Raw genomic sequence first — 20,877 nt, 5'->3', positions numbered from 1 at the left:
ATGACTCCATCATCCCGCGTCCCTTGGGTGCCTGTGGAGTGTGTCTTCTAAGCATCGGTTGCCCTTTCTAATTGTGGTGGGACACTTTAAACTTATCTTTCCTTCTGTTCGTATTTCAACCCGGAAGTGGCCCTTTACCTGCAGGGGCGGGGGTTCCAGTGGTTCCTCCAGGAACCCGCTGCTGTCAGAGTGGCAGCTGTTTACTCTGTTCACAGTGGCACCTGTGGAAAGAAAGAAAGAGGCCTGGGGTTAGTAAAGTGAAAACAGGCTGCCAACAGGTCAGGGATCAAACCCTCTATGTGCCTGACATATTGTAGCTCCTGAATAAACGCCCACTGCTTGGAAACAAAAATGAAAGAGGGAATTCCAAGGATTTGTTTTCTTAATTGTCAGAAGGTCTGTGTAAAAATTGCATCACTAATACAGGAGTAAAATGTGGAATGAAGGAAGAGGAACTAACATCTCTTAGAACTAAATAACAATATGATTATGAGATGCACCTTTGTAAAGGGAAGAAAATCCAGAAGGAAATGCGTATGCCTTAAATGCCATACTAATAAAACAATAAAAATCCAAATTTATATATCTGTGTGTGTGTATACATATGTACACACATATACGTGTAAGATATATATGTGTGTGTATATATATATATATATATATATATATGTAAATGGACTGAAGGTTATGTCCTCTCTAAATTCCCTTGTTGAAATCTTAGTGCCCAAGGTGATGATGGTACCTTCGGGATCATACCTTTGGGAGGTGATGGAGCTTTTGGGAGGTGATTGTGTCATGAGAGCAGAGCCCTCAGAAATGGAAGTAGTGCCCTTATAAAAGAGACCCCAGAGAGCTCCCTTGCCCTTTCCACTGTGTGAGGACACAGAGAGAGGATGACCATCTATGATCCAGGAAGTGGGTTGAGCTTGGACTTCTAGCCTTCAGAACTGTGAGAAATAAATTTCTGTTATTTATAAGCCATCCAGTCTATGTTATTGTGTTACGGCAGCAGGAATGGACTAAGACTTTTTCTTCTTACTAAATTTTGGATAAGAACCCTCTACTAGCTTCATTTGTGCTCTATTTATATGACTACAAGTCCGTGCTCATGATTTAGATGGTTGCTCCTGTCATAATGAGAGGCTGGAAGGGACAGAGAAAGAACAATGTTGAGTGTGAGCAGGTAACAACTCTGTAAACATGAGCATCTTGAAATCCTAATCTATCTGTGACTTACATAAATATTATGTTGTGTTAATGGGGGTAGGGGAAATAGGTGGCTACTAGAGGGTCAACCTGCTAGAAATTAAATTGTAGTATATTTTTCTCTTCTTTAATGAGAAACACTCCCAGCTACCCTACAATATAGACTAGGATAGGAAGTCTTCTGGGAGGAGTGTGGTTGGGGTGTAGCCTTCTTATAATACAAGAAGCAGAGAGAAGAGCCTTATTTGTCCTCAGAGAAAAGACTGGATGTGGGTCTGAAGAGTGGGTTGAAAGGAGAAAGCTGACTGTTGGTGGACGTACCGCTTGGATATCTAGAACCTATGTGAAAAATAGGCAATCTGTCTTTCCTTGAAGAACTAGCTGCTGCAGAAGAGTTCAAAGGAAAAAATAAACAAACAATCCACCTTCTTCTTAGGTGTTTTAGATCCAACCTTCAAGGACAGCTCCACTAAGAGGGGCAGCAGCACCTCATCTCCTTGTAGAACTGTCTTCCACCAGCCTTAACTGTGCATGTGTCTGAGCAAAGACGGCCAGTAGAGACATGGTTCCAGAGGTGGTCCACCCAGCTCAAATCCCAACTACCTCGCCCGGAGGTCAAAGTAAAGAAAATGAAGTTTAGCTTTGTAGAATTATAATTTATGAACTTGATATTCATTGTCAGCCTCAAATAAAATGAAAGCTTAAAAATCAGAGGATATAAGTTTTTAATAGCTGAATCCTAGACAGATGGAGGAAAATTTTGAGGAAATAACATCTTTGACCTAGCTGTTACTTCTTGTCACATACTTAAGGGTGAAGTATGGAAAATACTTACTAGTCACAGACCTGAATAAGACTTCTGCTTCTGGCAAGCTGTAGTAGTAGGAACTAGATTTTTCGTCCCCCCTGAAAAACTAAAAAACTGAACAAAGTATGTAAAAAACTGATTTCAAGAAAGTGGACATCAGGTGTTTAAAGATAGCAGTCCCTGAGAGGCAGGAACAAATAATGTGAGCCCTTTGATTACCCAGCTTCCTTTCTTGAGAGAGTTTACAGGCCTTAGTGTAGGGAGGGTGAAGCCAGGCTGACTCCTTAAGTCAAGGAGACAGAACTAAGAGCTGGAAATGCTGAGCCAGCTAGAGTTCACAGGGGAGAGTAGAGAGAGAAGAGAGTTGCACAAAGACAGAATTCTAGAGGGTCCCTCTGAGTATTCGGCTGAGTACTGATCAGCTTATGCCTGTGAGAAAACACTAAAGACTGGAGAAAGAACCACTGGAAAAGACTAGAAGGCGCAGTAGCCAACACTCACTCAGGCCTGGAATAGTGCAGGTTGCCACCAGCCAGATTCCAAAACTTCCCAGTTCACAGAGCATTGGCAGGGTAGAGTACTCAGAAGAGTCTTGCCTCAGGAGCGAGGGATAATTAGCCCTAGAATGAGCATTGTTCCTGCCTAACAAATATTAAAAGCAAGACGTGAAAGGATCAAACTGTTTCCAAGTAACACAACCATGTCCCAGACATAAGCTCAAGAATATTTATAAGAATACAGTAATATCTGGCACCCACAAGGTAAAATCCACAATATCTGCATAAGAAATATCAAGCATGCAAAGAAGCAGGAAAATATGACTCACAGTGAGGAGAAAAATCAATCAATTGGAACCAATCTAAAACTGACACAGATGTTAGAATTAGCAAACAAGGGCATTAAAACACTTATTATGACTACAGCCCATATGTTCAAGAAGCTAGAAGAAAGTTTAAATAGATTAAGGGGAGATTGCAAGATATTAAAAAATATCCATATTGAAATTCTAAAGATGAAAACTACGCCTCAAGTAAAATTTATACCAGATGGGATTAATAGCATTTTAGAGATTGCAAAAGAAAAGATTAGTGAAATTGAAGACATAGCCATAGAAACTATCTCAAATAAAAGATAGAGATGAACAAAAAAGAATTTAAGGGGCTGACCCAGTGGAGCAGCAGTTAAGTTTGCATGTTCCACTTCAACAGCCTGGGGATCACCAGTTTGGATCCCAGGCATGGACCTAGGCACCACTCATCAAGCCATGCTGTGGCAGTCGTCCCACATATAAAATAGAGGAAGATGGGCACAGATGTTAGCTCATGGCTAATCTTCCTCAAAAAAAAAAAAAAATCAAAAGAGCATCACTGAGCAGTGGGGCAACTCTAAATAGCTGCATATATAAGAAATTGGAATATTCCAAAGAAGAGGGGAGCATTGGAAAAAATATTTCAAAGAAAAGTTTGTTTCAAGAAGCTCAACAAACCCCCACCACAAGAAATATGAAGAAAACTATACCAAGGTACATCAAAATGAAATTACCCAACACCGATGATACAGAGAAAAATCTTAAAATCAGTCAGAGAAAAAAGACACATTACCCACAGAGATGATAAGGGTAAGGAAGACAGCAGAATTCCCATTAGAAATATTCTGAGCAAGAAGACATCTTTAGAAGCAGTAACATCTTTAAAGTAATGAAAAAACAAACCTATGGGTAAGTTTTAAAGATTTTATAATCTAAATCTTTCTAAAACATAATTGACTATTTAAACAAAAATAATAACAATGTAGTGTGGGGTTTCTAACAAAGACTTAGTAAAAAACAAAAACAAAAAGAACCTATTATAAAATTGAATGGTTTGTATGGAAGGAACTGCCTGTGAGATTTTCCTTTAATTAGGATACACAATTTTTTTTTTTTTTTTTTTTTTTTGGTGAGGAAGATTCACCCAGAGCTAACATCCATTGCCAATTGTCCTCTTTTTTTTTTTTTTCGCTTGAGGAAGATTTGCCCTGAGCTAACATCTGTGCCAATCTTCCTCTACTTTGTATGTGGGATGCCTCCACAGCAAGGTTGTTGAGTGAAACAGGTCCACACCCTGGATCCGAACCCGAGAACCTGGGCTGCCAAAGCGAGCACGTAGAACTTTAAACACCTGGCCCTGGGGCCAGCTCCTGAGGCACAATTTTTATACAGTCTTTAATCCGGGTAACAGAATGCTTGCTTACTTGTTGTCAAAGGAAATAGTGTATACTCCTCATATATTTATTATAGGAAATTTAGTTGTATAATATTTAAATTGTGTAATATTTACAGAATATTGTGTAACATTTAAAACTTCGTTGCTCTTGTTATAATCAACTCAGCCAACATTAGAACTCTTCAGATCCTTTTAGAGTTAGAAAAAAAATCACCTATTTTCCTCTTTATCTCAACTATGGGTACAAAATAAATGATAATTATGGCAGAAACCTCTCAAAAGCACAATGCAGAATTTCAAATATTTTTTTCAGTACTATGCAAAGGGGCTTAGCCCCTTTGGCTGAAGCCCCTCGAACACTGGTAACCCTATACAGTGGGCAGCCCATCCTCAAGAATTTTCCACACAAACCTCCTGCTCCAAGTTCCCTTTACATGCTTCAGGTCCCACCAGAGCCTGTTTCTACTCAGCCCCCAGAGCCGTCTGCAGTAGACAGAGCACATGGATAGGAAAGAGCAAGACAGGACTAACTTCCACCCTCACTCCCCATCACAATACCATATAAACATTAGGGAACCCAAAGATACTCAACAGGAGGCCTGAACCTTGCTGAAGGATGGACAAAACAGACTCTGGAAGCTTTTGCTCTTTCTATATGTTTCAGTGCAAGATTTGCACCACAAGTTGTGAAGGACTCCTGGTCTATCATTGTTCTTTAAACTTTCCAGATAATCTCTAAGCAATTACTATTCTGGAATATAAGCTGTCTATAAAATGGTTGCTATTCCCCTCCTTACAACTCTAAGATGAAATTCTATGTTAGAGCACTAGAACCAAATTGTATGTCAGAGCCCATTCGTCCATATGCTGGTTGGTCCATATCAATATGGTCCAAATGAAAATAAACCACCACACACATAAAAGGTCCCTAAAGGTATAAATAGTAACTTAATCTAAAAGGGGTCTATTTGTATTCGAGTTGTTACTTTTAGTTACCTGCACTTGTGTAAAACACAAAAAAATGAAAACAAAGAAAAATAACCTCTGAAACTCATTTAAGAGAATTTGTGAAACAACTGGATTTTGAGAGCCTCTCTGATGGTGAGATCAGATGGTGGAATTGGGCAGCGTTCTCTCAGGAGTAAAGGCTTATTTATCCTGTGTGTTAGAAGTCAAACACTTGTAATTGAACCACTTTGAGAGTCACCAAGCAAAATGTGGGCCCATTTACAGAGGTTTTATTTTCTTCAGGAGGCTAAAAATCTCTCCTGCCTATAAACCACTTTTTCAGCAACTAGATGATAAACATCTTGAAATTGGGTTTGCAAATTCTAAATGTTCTCTTAGGGATGTAGGAATTAAATGATACGAGGACCAGAAATTGCCTAGCCCAGGATAGCTATGATAGATGATTAAAAAACAGACAAGTACAAATGTGCATTGTTTATCGTCACTCCCATGCCCTCATACCTAATATGTGATATGAGGGAGAGCTTGACCTAGAGGAAGACAAGATAGCATCTGGAAAGAGTAATGGAGGTAGTACCGGCACTGCCAGGCCAAGTCAACCCAGTTCCTGAAACTGTCTAGGCCAAGACTAAGGGAACTTTAGAGCCTCATCACCTCCAATGGGATTTTCCCTAGGCACTCAATATGCCCAAGGAGCCATATCTCTTCCTTACTCCACTGGATTGGGGCCTTGACTTCCCACCTTACCCTTACCATCCTTTTCCCTTAGCTACATCTTAGCATGCAAACTCTCCACTACATGGTGGATCTTTTTCCAAACCACCACCAACCCCTACATGACTCTGTCGTGCCCCTTTAGACTGCTGGTTTCCCTACTCTGTCAATCCTATAGCTAGAGGGGACTAACTGGTCTACAACGTACGTTACCGAGAACCAGTTAGGCCTCATAACTGAGTCTTCTTGATAACTGGAGCCAGATCTACTGGGTTCAGATTCTGACTCTCCTACTTACTAGTTGGTGATCTTGGGCATGCCACTTATCCTCTCTGAGTCTGTTTCCTCGTGGGGAAAAGAATGAGTACGGTAATATGCTACTTGTGGGGTTGCAATGAAGATAATGTCCAATAATATATACATGAAGACTTTACACACTTGTAAAAGATGATACAATTATATATACAATTTTTGTTGCAGAACATCATCTTAATATTGTTACCTATTAGAACTCCATCACTATTAATATCATTATTAAATATGATCAATGAGTATGATTAACAGACATTTGGTCCTATCCAAAACATCCATAAGACATTTGGTCTATGCCCAAACGTTCTTGATATTTTCTCCTATTCAAAACATTCGTAAGCCATTTGGTCAAAAGACATTTTGTACAGAAGACATTTGGTCCATTAGACATTTGGTCCATGCCAAAATGTCCTTGACATTTGGTCTTGTCTCAAACGTCCATGAGCATATTTGGCCCATGCCAAATGGTTTTCAACAGGACCAAATATCAAGGACCTTTTGGCCTGGACCAAATGTCTCCATGAACGTTTTGGACAGGACCGAAGATGACCAGATCCTAAGGACCTTTGGCATGGACCAAATGTCTGGTGGATGTTTTGGACAGGACCAAATGTCCTGCAAGAATGCGGATCACTATTAATATTTATTAGAAATTACCTTTTATAGCCCATGTCTGTCTTCACAGAGTTAGACATTACCCTCCCAATTAGGTAGACCCCCCCTGGGCAGGACTGCTCCACTGTCTTATAGGTTTGAAACATTTCTGCCTGGAAGACAGATGCCTGAGGCATTTTGTCCTAACAATCGCCAGGTGGCAGCATTACACCAACCACAGCACAAAGGAGCCAGGGGCCTGCCAAGAGTCTCTGGAATGGCTAAAAACAGAAAAAGTCAACCTTCTCAAGGGCTGCTTTTCTGAGCCGGGTTGGTAATCAAAGTTTCTGAATCCGAAGTGGTAAGTTTTATGTAGTTAAAGTGGAAAGTTAAGTATGCAGTCGGAGTTCCTACAGGTTCAGGGAAAATAAAGGGCTGTGGAATTGAAACATAAATGAAGGGAGGGCAAAAAAGAAAAGGAGTCTTTAGGGGCATGATGTAAGCTAGAGTTGTATAGAACAAAAGAAATGGTTCAACCTCAGACTGTTGGGATTTGCCATCTTCATTGATCTATTCTACTTTACCTATTTCTTTGTCAAGTTCTTCTCTCTTCTGTCCCCCAATGGTAGACAATGCTGTGACAGCCCTGTGGTGAAGTTGAGTCATAGGAGTAAATTATCTTCGAAGTGGACTGAACATTACAGATTATGCAAACTCAAACGCCTTTACGAGCTGCGCGGGTAGCATGGGCCTGTGAAGCAGCCAGGATTTAGACAATAGGGAGCAGTGTGGATTGTTTGGACTTGAGAGTGTGTGTTCCCCAAAGACATTTAAAAAAATTAATTTTAAATATTTGATAGAACAAACAAAACCGCTCTATGGGCCACAGTCAGTTCACAGGCCCTCAGGTTGGAAGTCAGGGTGATGCCACCTACCATCCAATGCAGAAATCCCTTCCAGAATATTCCTTATAGATGGCCATCTAGCTAGTGTTTATACACTTGTGGTGACAGAGACCTACTCCTATGTAGTCAGAATATCATACTGTTTAGAAAATGCTTCTTTATGTTGAGCCAAATCTCCTTAGCATTTTCCATTTGTTGGTCATGGTTCTGCTCTGTGGGGTGATAGAGAACATATCTATCCCCTTTTCCTCAAGACAACTCTCTGGGCCTCTCCAGGCTTTTTCTCCTCAGCTGAAATTTCTCCAGATCCTTTAAATCAGCCCGCACAGAGTAGGGTCTCCAGGCCACTTGTGTCTTGTACTTTTGAATAAGTTTTACTTAATGTTTGCTGTAACCCAGCACCCAGAGCCAGATTCAGTAGTTGACACATCCTCTGACCAGCATGGAACAGAGGAGGGCAGCTCTTTTCCTGCTTCTGGATATTTCACTTCTATACACACAGTTTAAGTTCGCATTAGTCCGGTCAGAAGTCATTCCCAGTGTTAGGTTACACTGAGGGCAGTGTCTATTTTGACATCAAGAAATAGATGTTTTTAACCTAAATGAATGATTTAATTTGCATCCTTTGAAACTTGATCTAGCTAATTCGGGATCACAGTTCCATCCCGTCAAGGATAATTTTGAGCTTCGTTCTGAAATCTATTTGTATTATCTATGGCTTTGAAACACATTCTTTCTGCGGGCCAAGTCACTGTGAATATTCTGAAGAGAACAGGCGAGTGAGGTAGACCCCGGGGGTGCTCTGCTGCAAACCTCCACTCTTTCCTTTAACAAACATTCACTGGGCCCCTGCGGGGTCCTACACTGTTCTAGAAACTCCATGGACAGCGTCAACAAAGGCACCTGCCCTTGCAGAACTTATATTTATCTTGACTTGGATCCTAGAACTGAAGAAAGCCTGGGAACCTTCATGATTGTGGCAGATATTCCTGAAGCCATTTGATTCTTCCTTCTGTGTCAGAAGCCTTGGGCAGAGGAGTTTCTGTCCTATAGAGTTGTCTACATAATGATTTGATAACTTCCATTAGTGCCCTGCTGACATTTTGGTCTCAATTTCTTTCTTACAACCTGAGAAGTCTTCCTTTTTTTCTTTTTTTTACTACTCCAGCTTTAGCAGTTTCTCCCTTGCTCTTTAGTCAGAATAACCCTTCTTCATCATAAAAACAAAAAGCAGCTGCTTCTCTAAAATTAACTTCTCTTTGGCTTAATACCGTTAACGTTTTTTCCCAATTATAGACGTAATACATGGTGGTGAATAAAATTTGGAAAATGAAAAAATATAAATAAGAAAATAAAAATCATATAAAATCTAACCAAACAGGAAAATTACTATATATTTCAATCCAGTACATTTTCTCTGTGCATATGTGTGTGTTTTTTAAACTAATAATCACAACACACACAATTTATATTCTGCTTCTTTTCACATAATATATTATGAATTTTTCTCCATCAAAAATTTCTTTGATTTGTTTGTGTGTGCACGTGTGTGTGTTTGTGAGCACATACATTTCCCTTTCAGATTTTTGTATCATGATTATGCTGCTGTGTAAAAAATAACTGGATAGGTTTTTCTCTTTTTTTTCTATGCTCTCAAGTAGCTTGTAAAACTTAGGTAGTATTACTTTCTTAAACTTTTAAAAGAACTCAGCCTTAAAACTACCAACCATTTATATTTTAAAAGATAAGATTCTTCAGCAACATTTAATTTCTTCAATAGTTATAAATATTTTAGGATTCCTACTTTTTGATTTAACAGTAATACTTTTTTTACACTTATTTTCTAGTCATCAGTAAAATAATTCATTTATTTTTATTCCATATTCTCTAAAAAGAGAAAAGACTATGTCTCTGCCTCTTATTATAGCTTTGGCCTTATTTCATAAATTTTTGTGTGTACTTCTTTTTTTGAGTTTCACTAATAGAAATATTGTAATTCTGTTTTCTTTTTGTTAGCATACTTTTTGTTATATTTTTGCTCATTCATTCTACTTTTAACTTTTCTTTGATTCTTTTAAATGTGGATAACATTTTAAAATAACTTTTGAGTCTTTTTCATTGTTAGATGCATTTATTCCATCTATAACTATTTTCATAAGATATGCATTTGGTTTTATTGTTTTTATTTTTACAACTGTGACTGATGTAATAAATATGCGGAATACTTGAAAATCCTCCCCCTTGTTCTGAAAATAGGCATCACTAATAGTCCATGACAGTCTTTTCTGCTGAGCTGGGATTCAGCTTCAGAATATTTATCAGTTCAACATTACTAATGGCTAACACCAACCAATGAGAATTGGGACACAAGTTATAATCTATATTTGCTATCCTACTGCTACATTAATAAAGACCATAACTTCGCATTTAAGCAGAGGAACTGATTTTGAAATGCATCATAAATAGCTATCTCAGAGACTTAAATGAGGATTAAAGGAGATAATGTAAATACTTAGCATAGTGCCTGGCCTCAATATATGGTAGAATTATTAATATAATTAATTTCTAATATTTATTCTTTCATCAAGTGGTCTATATTTTCTTTGATTGCTTTTTTTTCTTCTGGTAATTCAGAAGGCATACAGTGTGTTTTAAAATGTAATTAGTGGTAACTTGAAAAATACAAACATATTTCAAACTGCAATTATCAACATCAAGAATTAAGCTATCTATTGACTCCCCAATTAATCAATATTGGTCAACAATTTTATTTCCTTGTACATTCTGCTTTCTATGATATGATCTAGGATTTTAGATCCAGAATGTTGTTGTTAAATTATTTTTTCCTGTTTCCTTTCTTTTAAGAATTTTCATGATATTTGTATCATGCCCATATAATTTACAATTCCTGAAACTTTGCCTTGCCTGTCCTCTTAAATAGAACTTCCTCATTCACTAAGCTGGTGTACATCTTTGACATTTCTTTTTCAGAAAGAAAATGTGAGTGCTCTACTTCCTGAGACTTTGCTTATCTGAATTGTTGCTTCACAAATATGTGACAAGCTGAAAGGGAAAAGAATTTTTGAGCTGCAAAATTTCCACTTTAAAATGATGCTGATGTGCACCCACTATCTTCTGGCATCTAATAAGAGGATGTTTGTTGAGAGGTAAGTGAGCATGAAAAACCATCTCTATTGGTCCCATGGTCTGACCGTTGTATTTTTAAATATGCAAGTCACATTGCTTCCTCTGACATCTTTTCAATACCATTTTCTTAAAAATTGTCATATCAACATACAACCTTAACAATTATTGAAAAGGACACTGTAGAGTAATATATTCACAGGGAGTGACTTAGTGGTATCTCTCTCTGCTCCTTCCTCTCCTACAGGCTATGTTTCTACCCACAGGAGAAAAGAGGCCAGTGTGCCTGGAGCTAAGTGGCATGAAGTATCAGGGGTTTGGCCATTCAGAATCTTGGAATGAAACAAGTTTAATCCAATTAAATAGTTCTAAAACAGAACATTTATATGAATCTATAAAGATTGTATTGTTTCAATACACGTATCTTCCTTGTCCACATCGACACTTATTTATTAGATATTCCTGAGACAAAAAGAAAGGGCAGAGATCCAATTTTTAATAGCAAACCTGCATTCGTTGCCTTGGAAGAATGTAATGACAAATTTTAATTTAGATCCAGCACTTATCTCATATTTAAAATAGAAGAATAGAAGTTTCCGGGGTGAAATGAACAATGATTCCACCACCATTTGAGACAATAGATGGATTGCAAATTTTGTAATACTAATTTCTTTGGAGCTTTTAATTTCTGTACTGATTTCTATAGTTCTACAGACAAGGAGTCCAAGTGTTTTTTCTCTTGTGAAGCTGTCTGGGAGCAAACGTTATTTTTGCTTGACTATCCTTGCTTAACTAGTTAATTGGTAGGTTACGTCAAACGCTCAGAGAGTAGGAGGCAGTCATCCTTTTACATGGCAGCCTACTTCATCAAAAGTAACAATCCAGGATGGAAAAGGAAAAAAAGAAAATTTGGAATCACCAAGCTGGAGAACTAATATTTTGGCAAAGAATCAGGCTTATGATTTTCATCCAGCTGCATTCTAGGGGACAGCTGTGGGCCTCACGGCTGCATGAGAGACAAAGGGGAACTCTCAGGGAAGCCAGGTGTTTGTTAGTTGTTCTCCACGTGCCCTTCCTTGCCTCCAGTGCCCCTACTCCAGTCATTCTCTGCTCTGTCTGCTCCAGGCTTTCGCTTGTGTTCAGTCAATGGGAGGCGCCAGTAGGAGAAGCAGATTGAAGGGCAGGAGAAAGAGCATGGAGTGTTTATTGACCACCACCTCCTTCTGGGTACCTTTTGAAAATGACTGCATTCCTTTAAGTTAAGAGCTCCTAGTGAGGCATTTCTCTTCTAAGGCTTCAACTTTTACCAGGCTCCAGTAACATGACTCTTCCCCTCTGTTTTTCAGACCTATTGGTGATCATGGCTTTCTATTCTTGCTAGCCTTCGGGTGCTTCCCCATCACTCATTCATTCCTTGAATCCAGCCAACTTCAGTAAATGGTCCCTTTTCAAAACTCTTTTCATTTCAACCCTTTGAATATGCTGTCTCTTTCCTGCCTGAGTGATATCCAGTATAATCAACCAGACAACTAAAAATGACCTGCCATGTTTAACCTAGTTTTCACATAGCATTGTATCTTTTCATTTTAATTCTGATTAATCTGTTTTTCAATATAAAGGAGGTTTGAGTTTTAGGGACTGCAACTCACTCAAACTTGGAGGAAAGATGGACAGAAGATGGAGGCATTGTCCTCCATATCTGTCATATTTAACCACTTTCATCACTTTGTCCTGTTCATGTTGATGATTCTCTAAAGAGTATATTTTGTGCCACATTTTGGGTTTTCTTTGCACGACTAACGTTATTTTTTACTGCTTCCAAGTTATTTTAAATTCTGATAAAAGTTATTCAATATATAGGCTCATTCATTTGACAACAACCATTTACTGATTGGCTACTCTGTGCCAGGCACCGGATGGACAACAGGGAGACTCAAAAGCCACAGACGAGGCTTTGAGGAGCTAGGCTAGTGGACAAGTCACAGATTAAAGATAAAATAAATGGTAAAGAAAAGTACTAAGACTGCCTTTTAATTTAATTTGATAGCAATGAAAAATACTCCAGAACATCTTCCCCAATATATGTGTTTTAGAAACAAATAATTCACAAGGTATGCCTCGTAAGCAATGAGATAACATAAAATAATCCTAAAACCAACGACTAGCCACTCTCTAGAAGAAAGCTCGCTATATGTATTTGTTCATTCCACAAATATGTATCTACTGAGAGCTTACTGTGTGTTAGGCAACGTGCTAGATTCAGGGGACACATGGTGAATAAGACAATGACTCTCTTCTCCAAAAGTTCACAGTCTCATGTCCTGAGAATGAACTTGGAGGATGTCAGTAGCCTTTACAAAGAGTAAAACTGCCTTGTAACACAAGTCTTTGGGCACATTTAAAACTAAGTCCCTTTATCTGGGGCTCCAGCAGCATTGTCTTCTCCTGGTTTCACAGACATGTGAAAACTGTTTGGATTCAAATGCTAAAAACTATTCAGAAGAGAAATCTTAAATACCTACTACAGGGGAAAAAAATCAGATCAAGCTGTTGTATCCATCTTTGTGATATTCATGACAGCAAAGGGAAGTGTGATGGCAAAGGAAAAGGACAATCATGGATCTATGAATAGCAAAACACAAACAAAAGTATATTAGAACGGATTTCTACCTATTAGACCAGATTAGTGATGGCAATTTAAAATGTTATCAGTGGCAGTGGTCAGAACATAAGGTAATACACCCAAACTTACAGCGTGATCGTGGGCATAAGATGGCATATTTCAAGTTGACTTTTCAAAAGGAGTTATACGGTTGGCCTAATTTCAAACAAGCAATTTTAATATCTTTAGTCACACAAAATATACTCCATTGCTTTATGCGATGTTATGATTCTTTTTTCTGGACTTTGCTCTTACAAAAGGAAAACCAGAAGATGCATGCACAGTAACAGATTTTGAGGCTGAATTCTTTTTTCTTAGTAGAACATGTTTTTGCCAAGTTTACAACCCACTTGAACTTCTGTCTGTTCTTTGATTTTAGAATCAACTTGGGCCCCTTTTAACATTGGAAAAATCACAGATTTAGCATAGAAAAAGAAGTCTTCACAAAGTTTACTGAAATTTGTATAATCACCCAATATCCGTTAATAAGAAGGTTCTTCACCTTCTTATTGACATTCAGTGTAGCTAAATCTGAAAGTTAGTGTTTTAATTTTAGATGAGATCACTTTATTTTGATTAAACATTTATAACATAACTTTATAAAGGAAAATATTTTTTTTAACTGTTTAAAGAACATGCTTTTAAAAAAGTCTACTTGATCATTTGTGTCCTCAACATACATATATGTGAGTGTTTGCTATGTGCCAGGTACTGAGGTAAATTCTGGGGATTGAAGAGAAATCAGACATTAGTGATAACTTCAAAATGCTTTGTGTAGTGGAGTTACCTGCTTAAACTTAGCTTTATACATATAGTTTAAACGAAGAATAAGCTAGGAACATGTTACACAGAGAATTGGTTAATCATGAAATAACCAGAATTGGAGATTCAGAACTGAGAATCTCCAGAATGGGTCTGGATTTGTCACTAATTATCATTGGCACTTGGAGCAAATCACTAACCTCATGGGCCTTTCTTTCCTCATATGTAAAGTATGAGGGTTAGTGTAGAATGTAGTCATTAAGCCTTCCATTTTACAATGACAAGAATTTGATCACCTGAAAATAACCATAAACCCACTCCTACCCCTAAATATCTAACACAAGTATGCATACTGGCTCAACATGGTTCACCAAAGCCTACGGAGACATAGAAAGAAAACCTTGCCTGTATTTACAAAGAAAAGGAAGGGGGACTAAATCTATTTTAAAAAACTAATAAAATATTATGTCAATATATACAGAATAAAGGTAATATGAGTATATTTTAGAAATTTGAAGATGACAAAGATAAACACAGAATCAGGGAAGAGAGAAGAAAGGTATGTCCTCCCTCAGACATCCTATAAGGTGAGAGCAATCAGGTCTTACAGAGTGAGTTCTGAAATGCTTTGTGTCACCCACGTCCTCATGATATGTGTGATAAGCTGTATTATCAATTTTGGCTTCTAACAGAATTCAATCTGCATCAGAAAAGCACATTTTATAATAAAGATGTATCCGTTAGGTTGTTTGCAGCATGGAACTTGGGCAGGACACGCCATTTGGAGGCAGAGAGATCTGGGTTTTTGTCCTGATGCCAGCACTTGCCAGCTGGATGAACTTGAGCAAGTTAGTTAACTTTTGAGTCTTGGTTTCCTCATTCACAAATTAGAAATAATTGTAGGTAACTCTTAATACTCAACTATAATTATGGCATTCTACATTGCAACCCAATTAAGGAAGGGAAATTTCTAAAATCTGATTTTCACCTTCTTTGGTTCCTTTTTGCTTTCTTGACTCAAGACTTTTCTAACATAATCTCTACATTTTCTAAGGAGAAGAGCCTCCTGGAGGCATTTGTCTTGGGATTGGGCTACGGATCAGCAAAGAAACATTCTGTACCTTCCATTTCTTGATGAAAAGATTTGTGAAACTTAGATACCAGCACCCAGATACCTCTAGCAGCGTTATGTAGCAGAAGAAATGGACATGAGAGGGATCCCCCAAAGAATAATGTAAACTGGCCCTCTTTCCATTTTCCCATGAACAGCCTTAATTCTTTGTTACGGGGTATTCGTCATATTGTGGGGGAGAGGGGCAGACTGGGTGGTGATTGAAGAGCTATATATCCAGTAGAAAGGATCTTAATTTTGGAGAAATGGTTACACTTTTGATCTGGGTACAGACTTTACAGTCCTTGCTCCCTTAACACTAATGGGTACCAATAGGGCATAACATTACCTCAGAGTCTATGTAGATGGGCTTCTGTCTTCTCCAGGCTCCCTTAGGATCTCACAGAGGCCACAACTACCAGGAAATGTCTGAAGAGTGTGTACGATTTCTCTAACAAGAATAAATATGTGTGCTTCTGGAATTCTTTCCCTACTGTTTCCCTTGCTACAAATAGGACAGAGACTTTATTATTATTTTTTTTTTTTGCTGCAGTGATTTGCAGCATTAGAAGTAAATTTAAGCACCTTTCTTATGAAGAAGTAAAATATTCTCTTCTGAAATTAAAATATTTTGTCTCCATTCTCTCAATCAAATTTACTGAACTTGTTTTAGGTAGAGTAGTGGCCCCAAAGTGCTGTGGGAGCTGAAGGGGGGCACAAATATAAACCAGAAAATTACAAGAGAGAATGGGTTTTTTTTCCGTTAAAAGATGGGACATTGAGTTGTCTGGAAGGGAAGGAACTTGTCTAAAGAGCAACTGTTAATGGAGAAGACCAATCAGAATGTGTTTCCTCTGAAGTCTCTCTATCTGAACTCTGTGATTTCCACTTACAAGGAAGTTTTCTTCACAAAAAGCAAGACGGTTTTGATTTTATCCTGATACACATTTTCTGTTAATTAAACTGTTGGAGATATTTGGTTACTATTTCAATACCCCTCTTGCCTAACTTAGAAATGCTTTATACTGCATAGAGGTAGGAATATCTTTGCCAATCTAAAGCTTAAAGCTAATTTTATTATAGGTTATCAGTGAAATACTTGACATTGAGAAACTCCTTTACATTAATCACTCTCTCTGCAAAGGTCTATCACTTTTTAATTGTTGGTGTTATCTCCATTCTAATTAGAGCAGTGCTTCGAATCTACTGAGGTTATAGGATTAATCATAGGATCGTCCCTTCTCCAGGAGTTTCTTCCTGAAAGATGCCGATGTTTTAAAAATTGAATAAGTTGATAGACAAATCATGCTGGGACAAGCACACCTACCCCTGACGTGCAGCCATCTCTGGGGTAGCTCCCTCCAGCTGTTTACCACCTCACAGTGGTGCCTAGGAGCAGTTGGTTAAAAAGGAAAGAAGAATGCCACTTGAAATATAAGCAACAGGGGGTTTGAGGAAGAGAAGATATAATTATCTAGATTGGAATATGACCAGGACAACCACACCATATATGCAAACCACCAAGATTAAAATCATCCCTTTTATAAATGGAGCACTCAGCTTTGGAAAGGCAAAAAGAAGGCAAGAGACTTTTGGGAGTCTGACAATTGTTTGAAAGACAAGCTAATGTTTTTATTCTGCCAACATATGCGTTTTAGAAACCTTTTTGGTCTTGGGTTTTTTTGTCTCATTCACTTGTGCATAATCTTCATGCTGTTTCTTGCTTTGGGCACAGAGGAAATCAGAAAAAAAGCCATTGAAAACTATTCTTCCAGCTATCTGGGGAATTTACTGTGTGATTTAAGATACTCACTATTTTCAAAGCTAAAATAACAGAGAGAGCCTGTGGAATCAATGAGATGATGAAAAAGTTAGATCTTTGTTGGTGCATGGAAGGATGTGTTCAAAAGTGTATTCCTTCCTCCTCTTTGTGGTCCCACTCACTACTCCCTTATTGTTTTTCTTGAGAATGCTTCCTAATAAATCACTTTAACACAAACCTTTTCCCTAGGTCCATTTCTGGGGAACCCAATCTAAGACAAATGGTAAGGATGATTCATAACTGAACTCTAGAACTTACATGTTAAAAAATCTAATTATTAAAAGTAAAAGGCCCAAATATGTAAATATTCATCACTAGGCCCTGAGGGGCTATCCATAAATATGATAAACAAAAAAAAAAGTAAATTAGTAAATTAACAATAATTTACATTTAAAAAATCAAGAAGAGCCACGATGAAACCATGACCAATTCAAGATAATGTTATTAATATATTGATAACAAACCATAATTCTTGAAAATGACAAGAATTCCAATAATCCACATGTTTGTATGTATAGTAGGCATCTTGTAACATTATCAAAGCATGGTATAGCAGCCAGACCTCTTAAAAGAAAACTGAATTAGAATTCTCAGTAGCCTCTAACACACTACTTGTATTAGTCCTTAATTAGTCACTTAGTATTACTAGTAGGAGTATTGATCATATCTGAAAATTAAAGTCTATACAATTACACATACTTTGCTCATAAGAATCAAAGAAAAGATTTCCAGTTTTTTAATCAATCAATTTCTCATTTTGCTTGAAAGAGTACTAAGGACAATACATTGATAATCACTGATCATGCCTTCATGTCTTTGAAGACATGAAATGACAGAAGAGAATTTGCAAATGACTTTCAAAATGAATCCATAGTAATAACAGTAGTACTAATAGCTACTATTTACTGCTCACCATTATTGTCATGATGTTTTGTACATATTGACTCTAATCCTTACAACTGCCAAGTTGGGTAGATTTTATCATGCCCATGATGAAAATGGAAATATTGAGGTTTGTGGGCCTTAAATAACTTACTGTAGGTCACACAAATAATACATGTGACCTGACCTTATGTTCATCCCTTTTCCATTAAAGTGCAAACATCAAATCTTTGGTTTTTCACCAGTCAGTCCTTTACCATGTCCAGGAAAAAATGAGAACATATTGGCAGAATGTGTTTAATGAACCTATATCACTTTATTTTCTAACGACTAAATTCTGGATTATGGTAACCTCTACAATTTTGTTAATCAGTATATACTTTCAAGAAGCCACCCATAGTCTCCTTAAGAAAATTAATATAAAATTAACCTTAACTAAGTTACATTATCAAGCCTACAGCTTATAGCTTACAAAGAAATATCCATCTAGTCCCTTGGTTGATGGTGATGGAAAACATTAGCAATAGACCCCCAGTGAGGTGTAGTGTTAATTTCTGCCATTCTATTCCAGAGAACAAGAAAGGAAATTCCAGGATGCCTTGCGATTTGAAAGTATAAATGAACCTGTTGAGTCAGGAAATTATCTGAGATTATCTTATTAGTTAATTAATTAATGCCATAAATATTTATTGAACACCCATTATGTACCAGGATCTCCTTGTGCTCTAAGGATTTGGGTATACAGTCCCGAACAAAAAAGAGAAAATTACCATATTCATGGACTGTATATACCAATTAATTGTATGTCATCTCTTCCTATGTAGAGACGTTTTCTGTATTGTTTACAGTTCTGGACACATAATGAGCACTCAATAAATATTTGTTAGATTACTGGAAAAAGTATAAATCTGCAACCCTGCAAGCAGGGTTATTTTTTAAATAAGCTATTGAGCTAAAGTTGAGTCTTACTTTCCCTTCCATACTCTTTTCCCCACCAAAAGCAAATGTGCTTAGCTCCAGCCTTCCCTTATAAAGCATACTTTGATTGGAAACATTTATGGACAGACCTCTCCATCCCCTTTATTTTAGGTTCTTAAGAAGATATTGGAGGTTGTATAAGTACTTTAAGCATTGGCTGGTTTGTACTAAATAATAGTCCAAAACTCTGTGATACCTGGGATCAAGGACATTGGATGGTATAGGGAAGAAGTCTCTAAACTTTAAAATAGATGACTTCTGTGGCAAGTCACTTAACTCCTCTGAGCCAAAGTTCAGTATCTGAAACAAATGGATAAACCTGACTGTGCTATTTGAGCTATTGCACAGGTGACTGTAAGGAAAAGCATGTGAGCTAGAAAATGTTGAAGCTCCTATTAGTGGCAAGAATAATACAAGTGTAACTTAATGTCATCATGTTGTACAAAGAACAATAAAGAGTTTGAAATAATGTCTGCATTTCTGAGAAGGCATCTTTCAAATTCAGGAAGCTCCAGAGTACTGTTAGTACATAGCAAAAATATAGACGTAACCACTGGAAATGAAACAGACTGCTGATCATATGGGATTTAAAAGAAAGTTGGCCTTAACCAAGAATATCTTTCCTCCTGGTGTGTCTTACTATCTGATATTCTATTAGTAAAAAATTTTAAATCCCTTGTTACTGAATAACAAAACAAATGTAGACTCTGGAGTAAAATGATAGAATGAACACATGTAATTTTTCCTTGCAAATATTCCACTAAAGCTGCAGTAAAGGAGTGTGTTTTATTACAAAAGAGGTAAAGGAAGAGAGGTACTTTGGAAATAGTGGAAAAATAAACTCCCAGACTCCGTTACTCCATAAAAACAACAAGAACACTGACAACAATTGTAGAAATTAACTTTTTCAGGACTCTAGAAATTAACCAAAGGCTTGCAACAATCTAAGGAACACTTATTTTTTTAAAAATAGCTAGATATAAGTAAGAACAGTGAACCTTGTGTCATTTTGTTTTACCCTAATCCCATCATTCTTTCTCCAGCTTTGCATTAGCCTTAAAAGCCAGCAGCCTTGGAGCAATGATAGCTGTGAAAGTCAGCAGTCTTAGCAGTTACTGGAGGAAGCATAAAGGGTTTTAAAGTCCCAGGAAAGCCCTAGAGTCCAAGAAGGAGAACTGTCACTCTTTGACCTGTCTGGAAGCTCTGTGGCAAAGCCCCATTCATTAGGCCTGTCTTTTTATAACCTGAATCACAGCTCCTTAACTGAGGAAAGCCATATCATCAGGGTATTTGTCAAAAACAATCAGTGGTAATTGTTTAACATTGCAGCTTCCTAAGATGGCAATATCAGTTGGGGCAAACCAGAAGCTGGCTAACACCCATAGAAGACTTGGAAAAGCTCTAATATATTCCTGTGTATCTAGAAGGCTGTACACATGTGCTGAGCTGTGTGCATGACCAGGAAAGATCTGAGAGGCTCCTAATCTGTCACCTCTGGCTGATCTTGAGGCTCTGCAAAAGCAAGAAGTGAAGACTAATCTGAGTTATAAATAGTTGGATCATTGAAGGCATGCTCCAATATATGCACAGAAACCATCTGCAAAGGGTAGAAGACTTATTTATTCAAGGCACTTAAGGAAATCTCTGTCCAATCATTAACTGACCACTAAGCTATTAGAGACTTTAGTCTCAGTATCTAGAGACTTCACTGGCTACACATGACAGAGAATATAGACTTTGCAGAATTAACCCAGGAAAATCACTTTAAAACAAACAAAAAAGGCCCACAAAAAATAGAAACAAT

At 37.5% G+C, this 20,877-nt stretch overlaps 1 protein-coding gene across 2 annotated transcripts in view; it reads right to left on the bottom strand.

The window, feature by feature from the left end:
- The window catches only part of ITPRID1 (ITPR interacting domain containing 1), a 115,797-nt gene that overhangs the window by 13,023 nt on the left and 81,897 nt on the right, over positions 1–20,877 (bottom strand). For both annotated transcript variants that reach the window (XM_023639473.2, XM_023639474.2), the window contains exon 10: positions 139–221. In XM_023639473.2, the coding sequence (XP_023495241.2) occupies positions 139–221 (83 nt within the window). The remainder of the gene's footprint in view (positions 1–138; positions 222–20,877) is intronic.

This window comes from Equus caballus, chromosome 4, assembly GCF_041296265.1.
Source record: "Equus caballus isolate H_3958 breed thoroughbred chromosome 4, TB-T2T, whole genome shotgun sequence".
In the NCBI taxonomy this organism is placed as follows: domain Eukaryota; kingdom Metazoa; phylum Chordata; class Mammalia; order Perissodactyla; family Equidae; genus Equus; species Equus caballus.
Note: the sequence above shows the minus strand (reverse complement) of the source record. Positions and strands in the feature narration are given on the sequence as shown.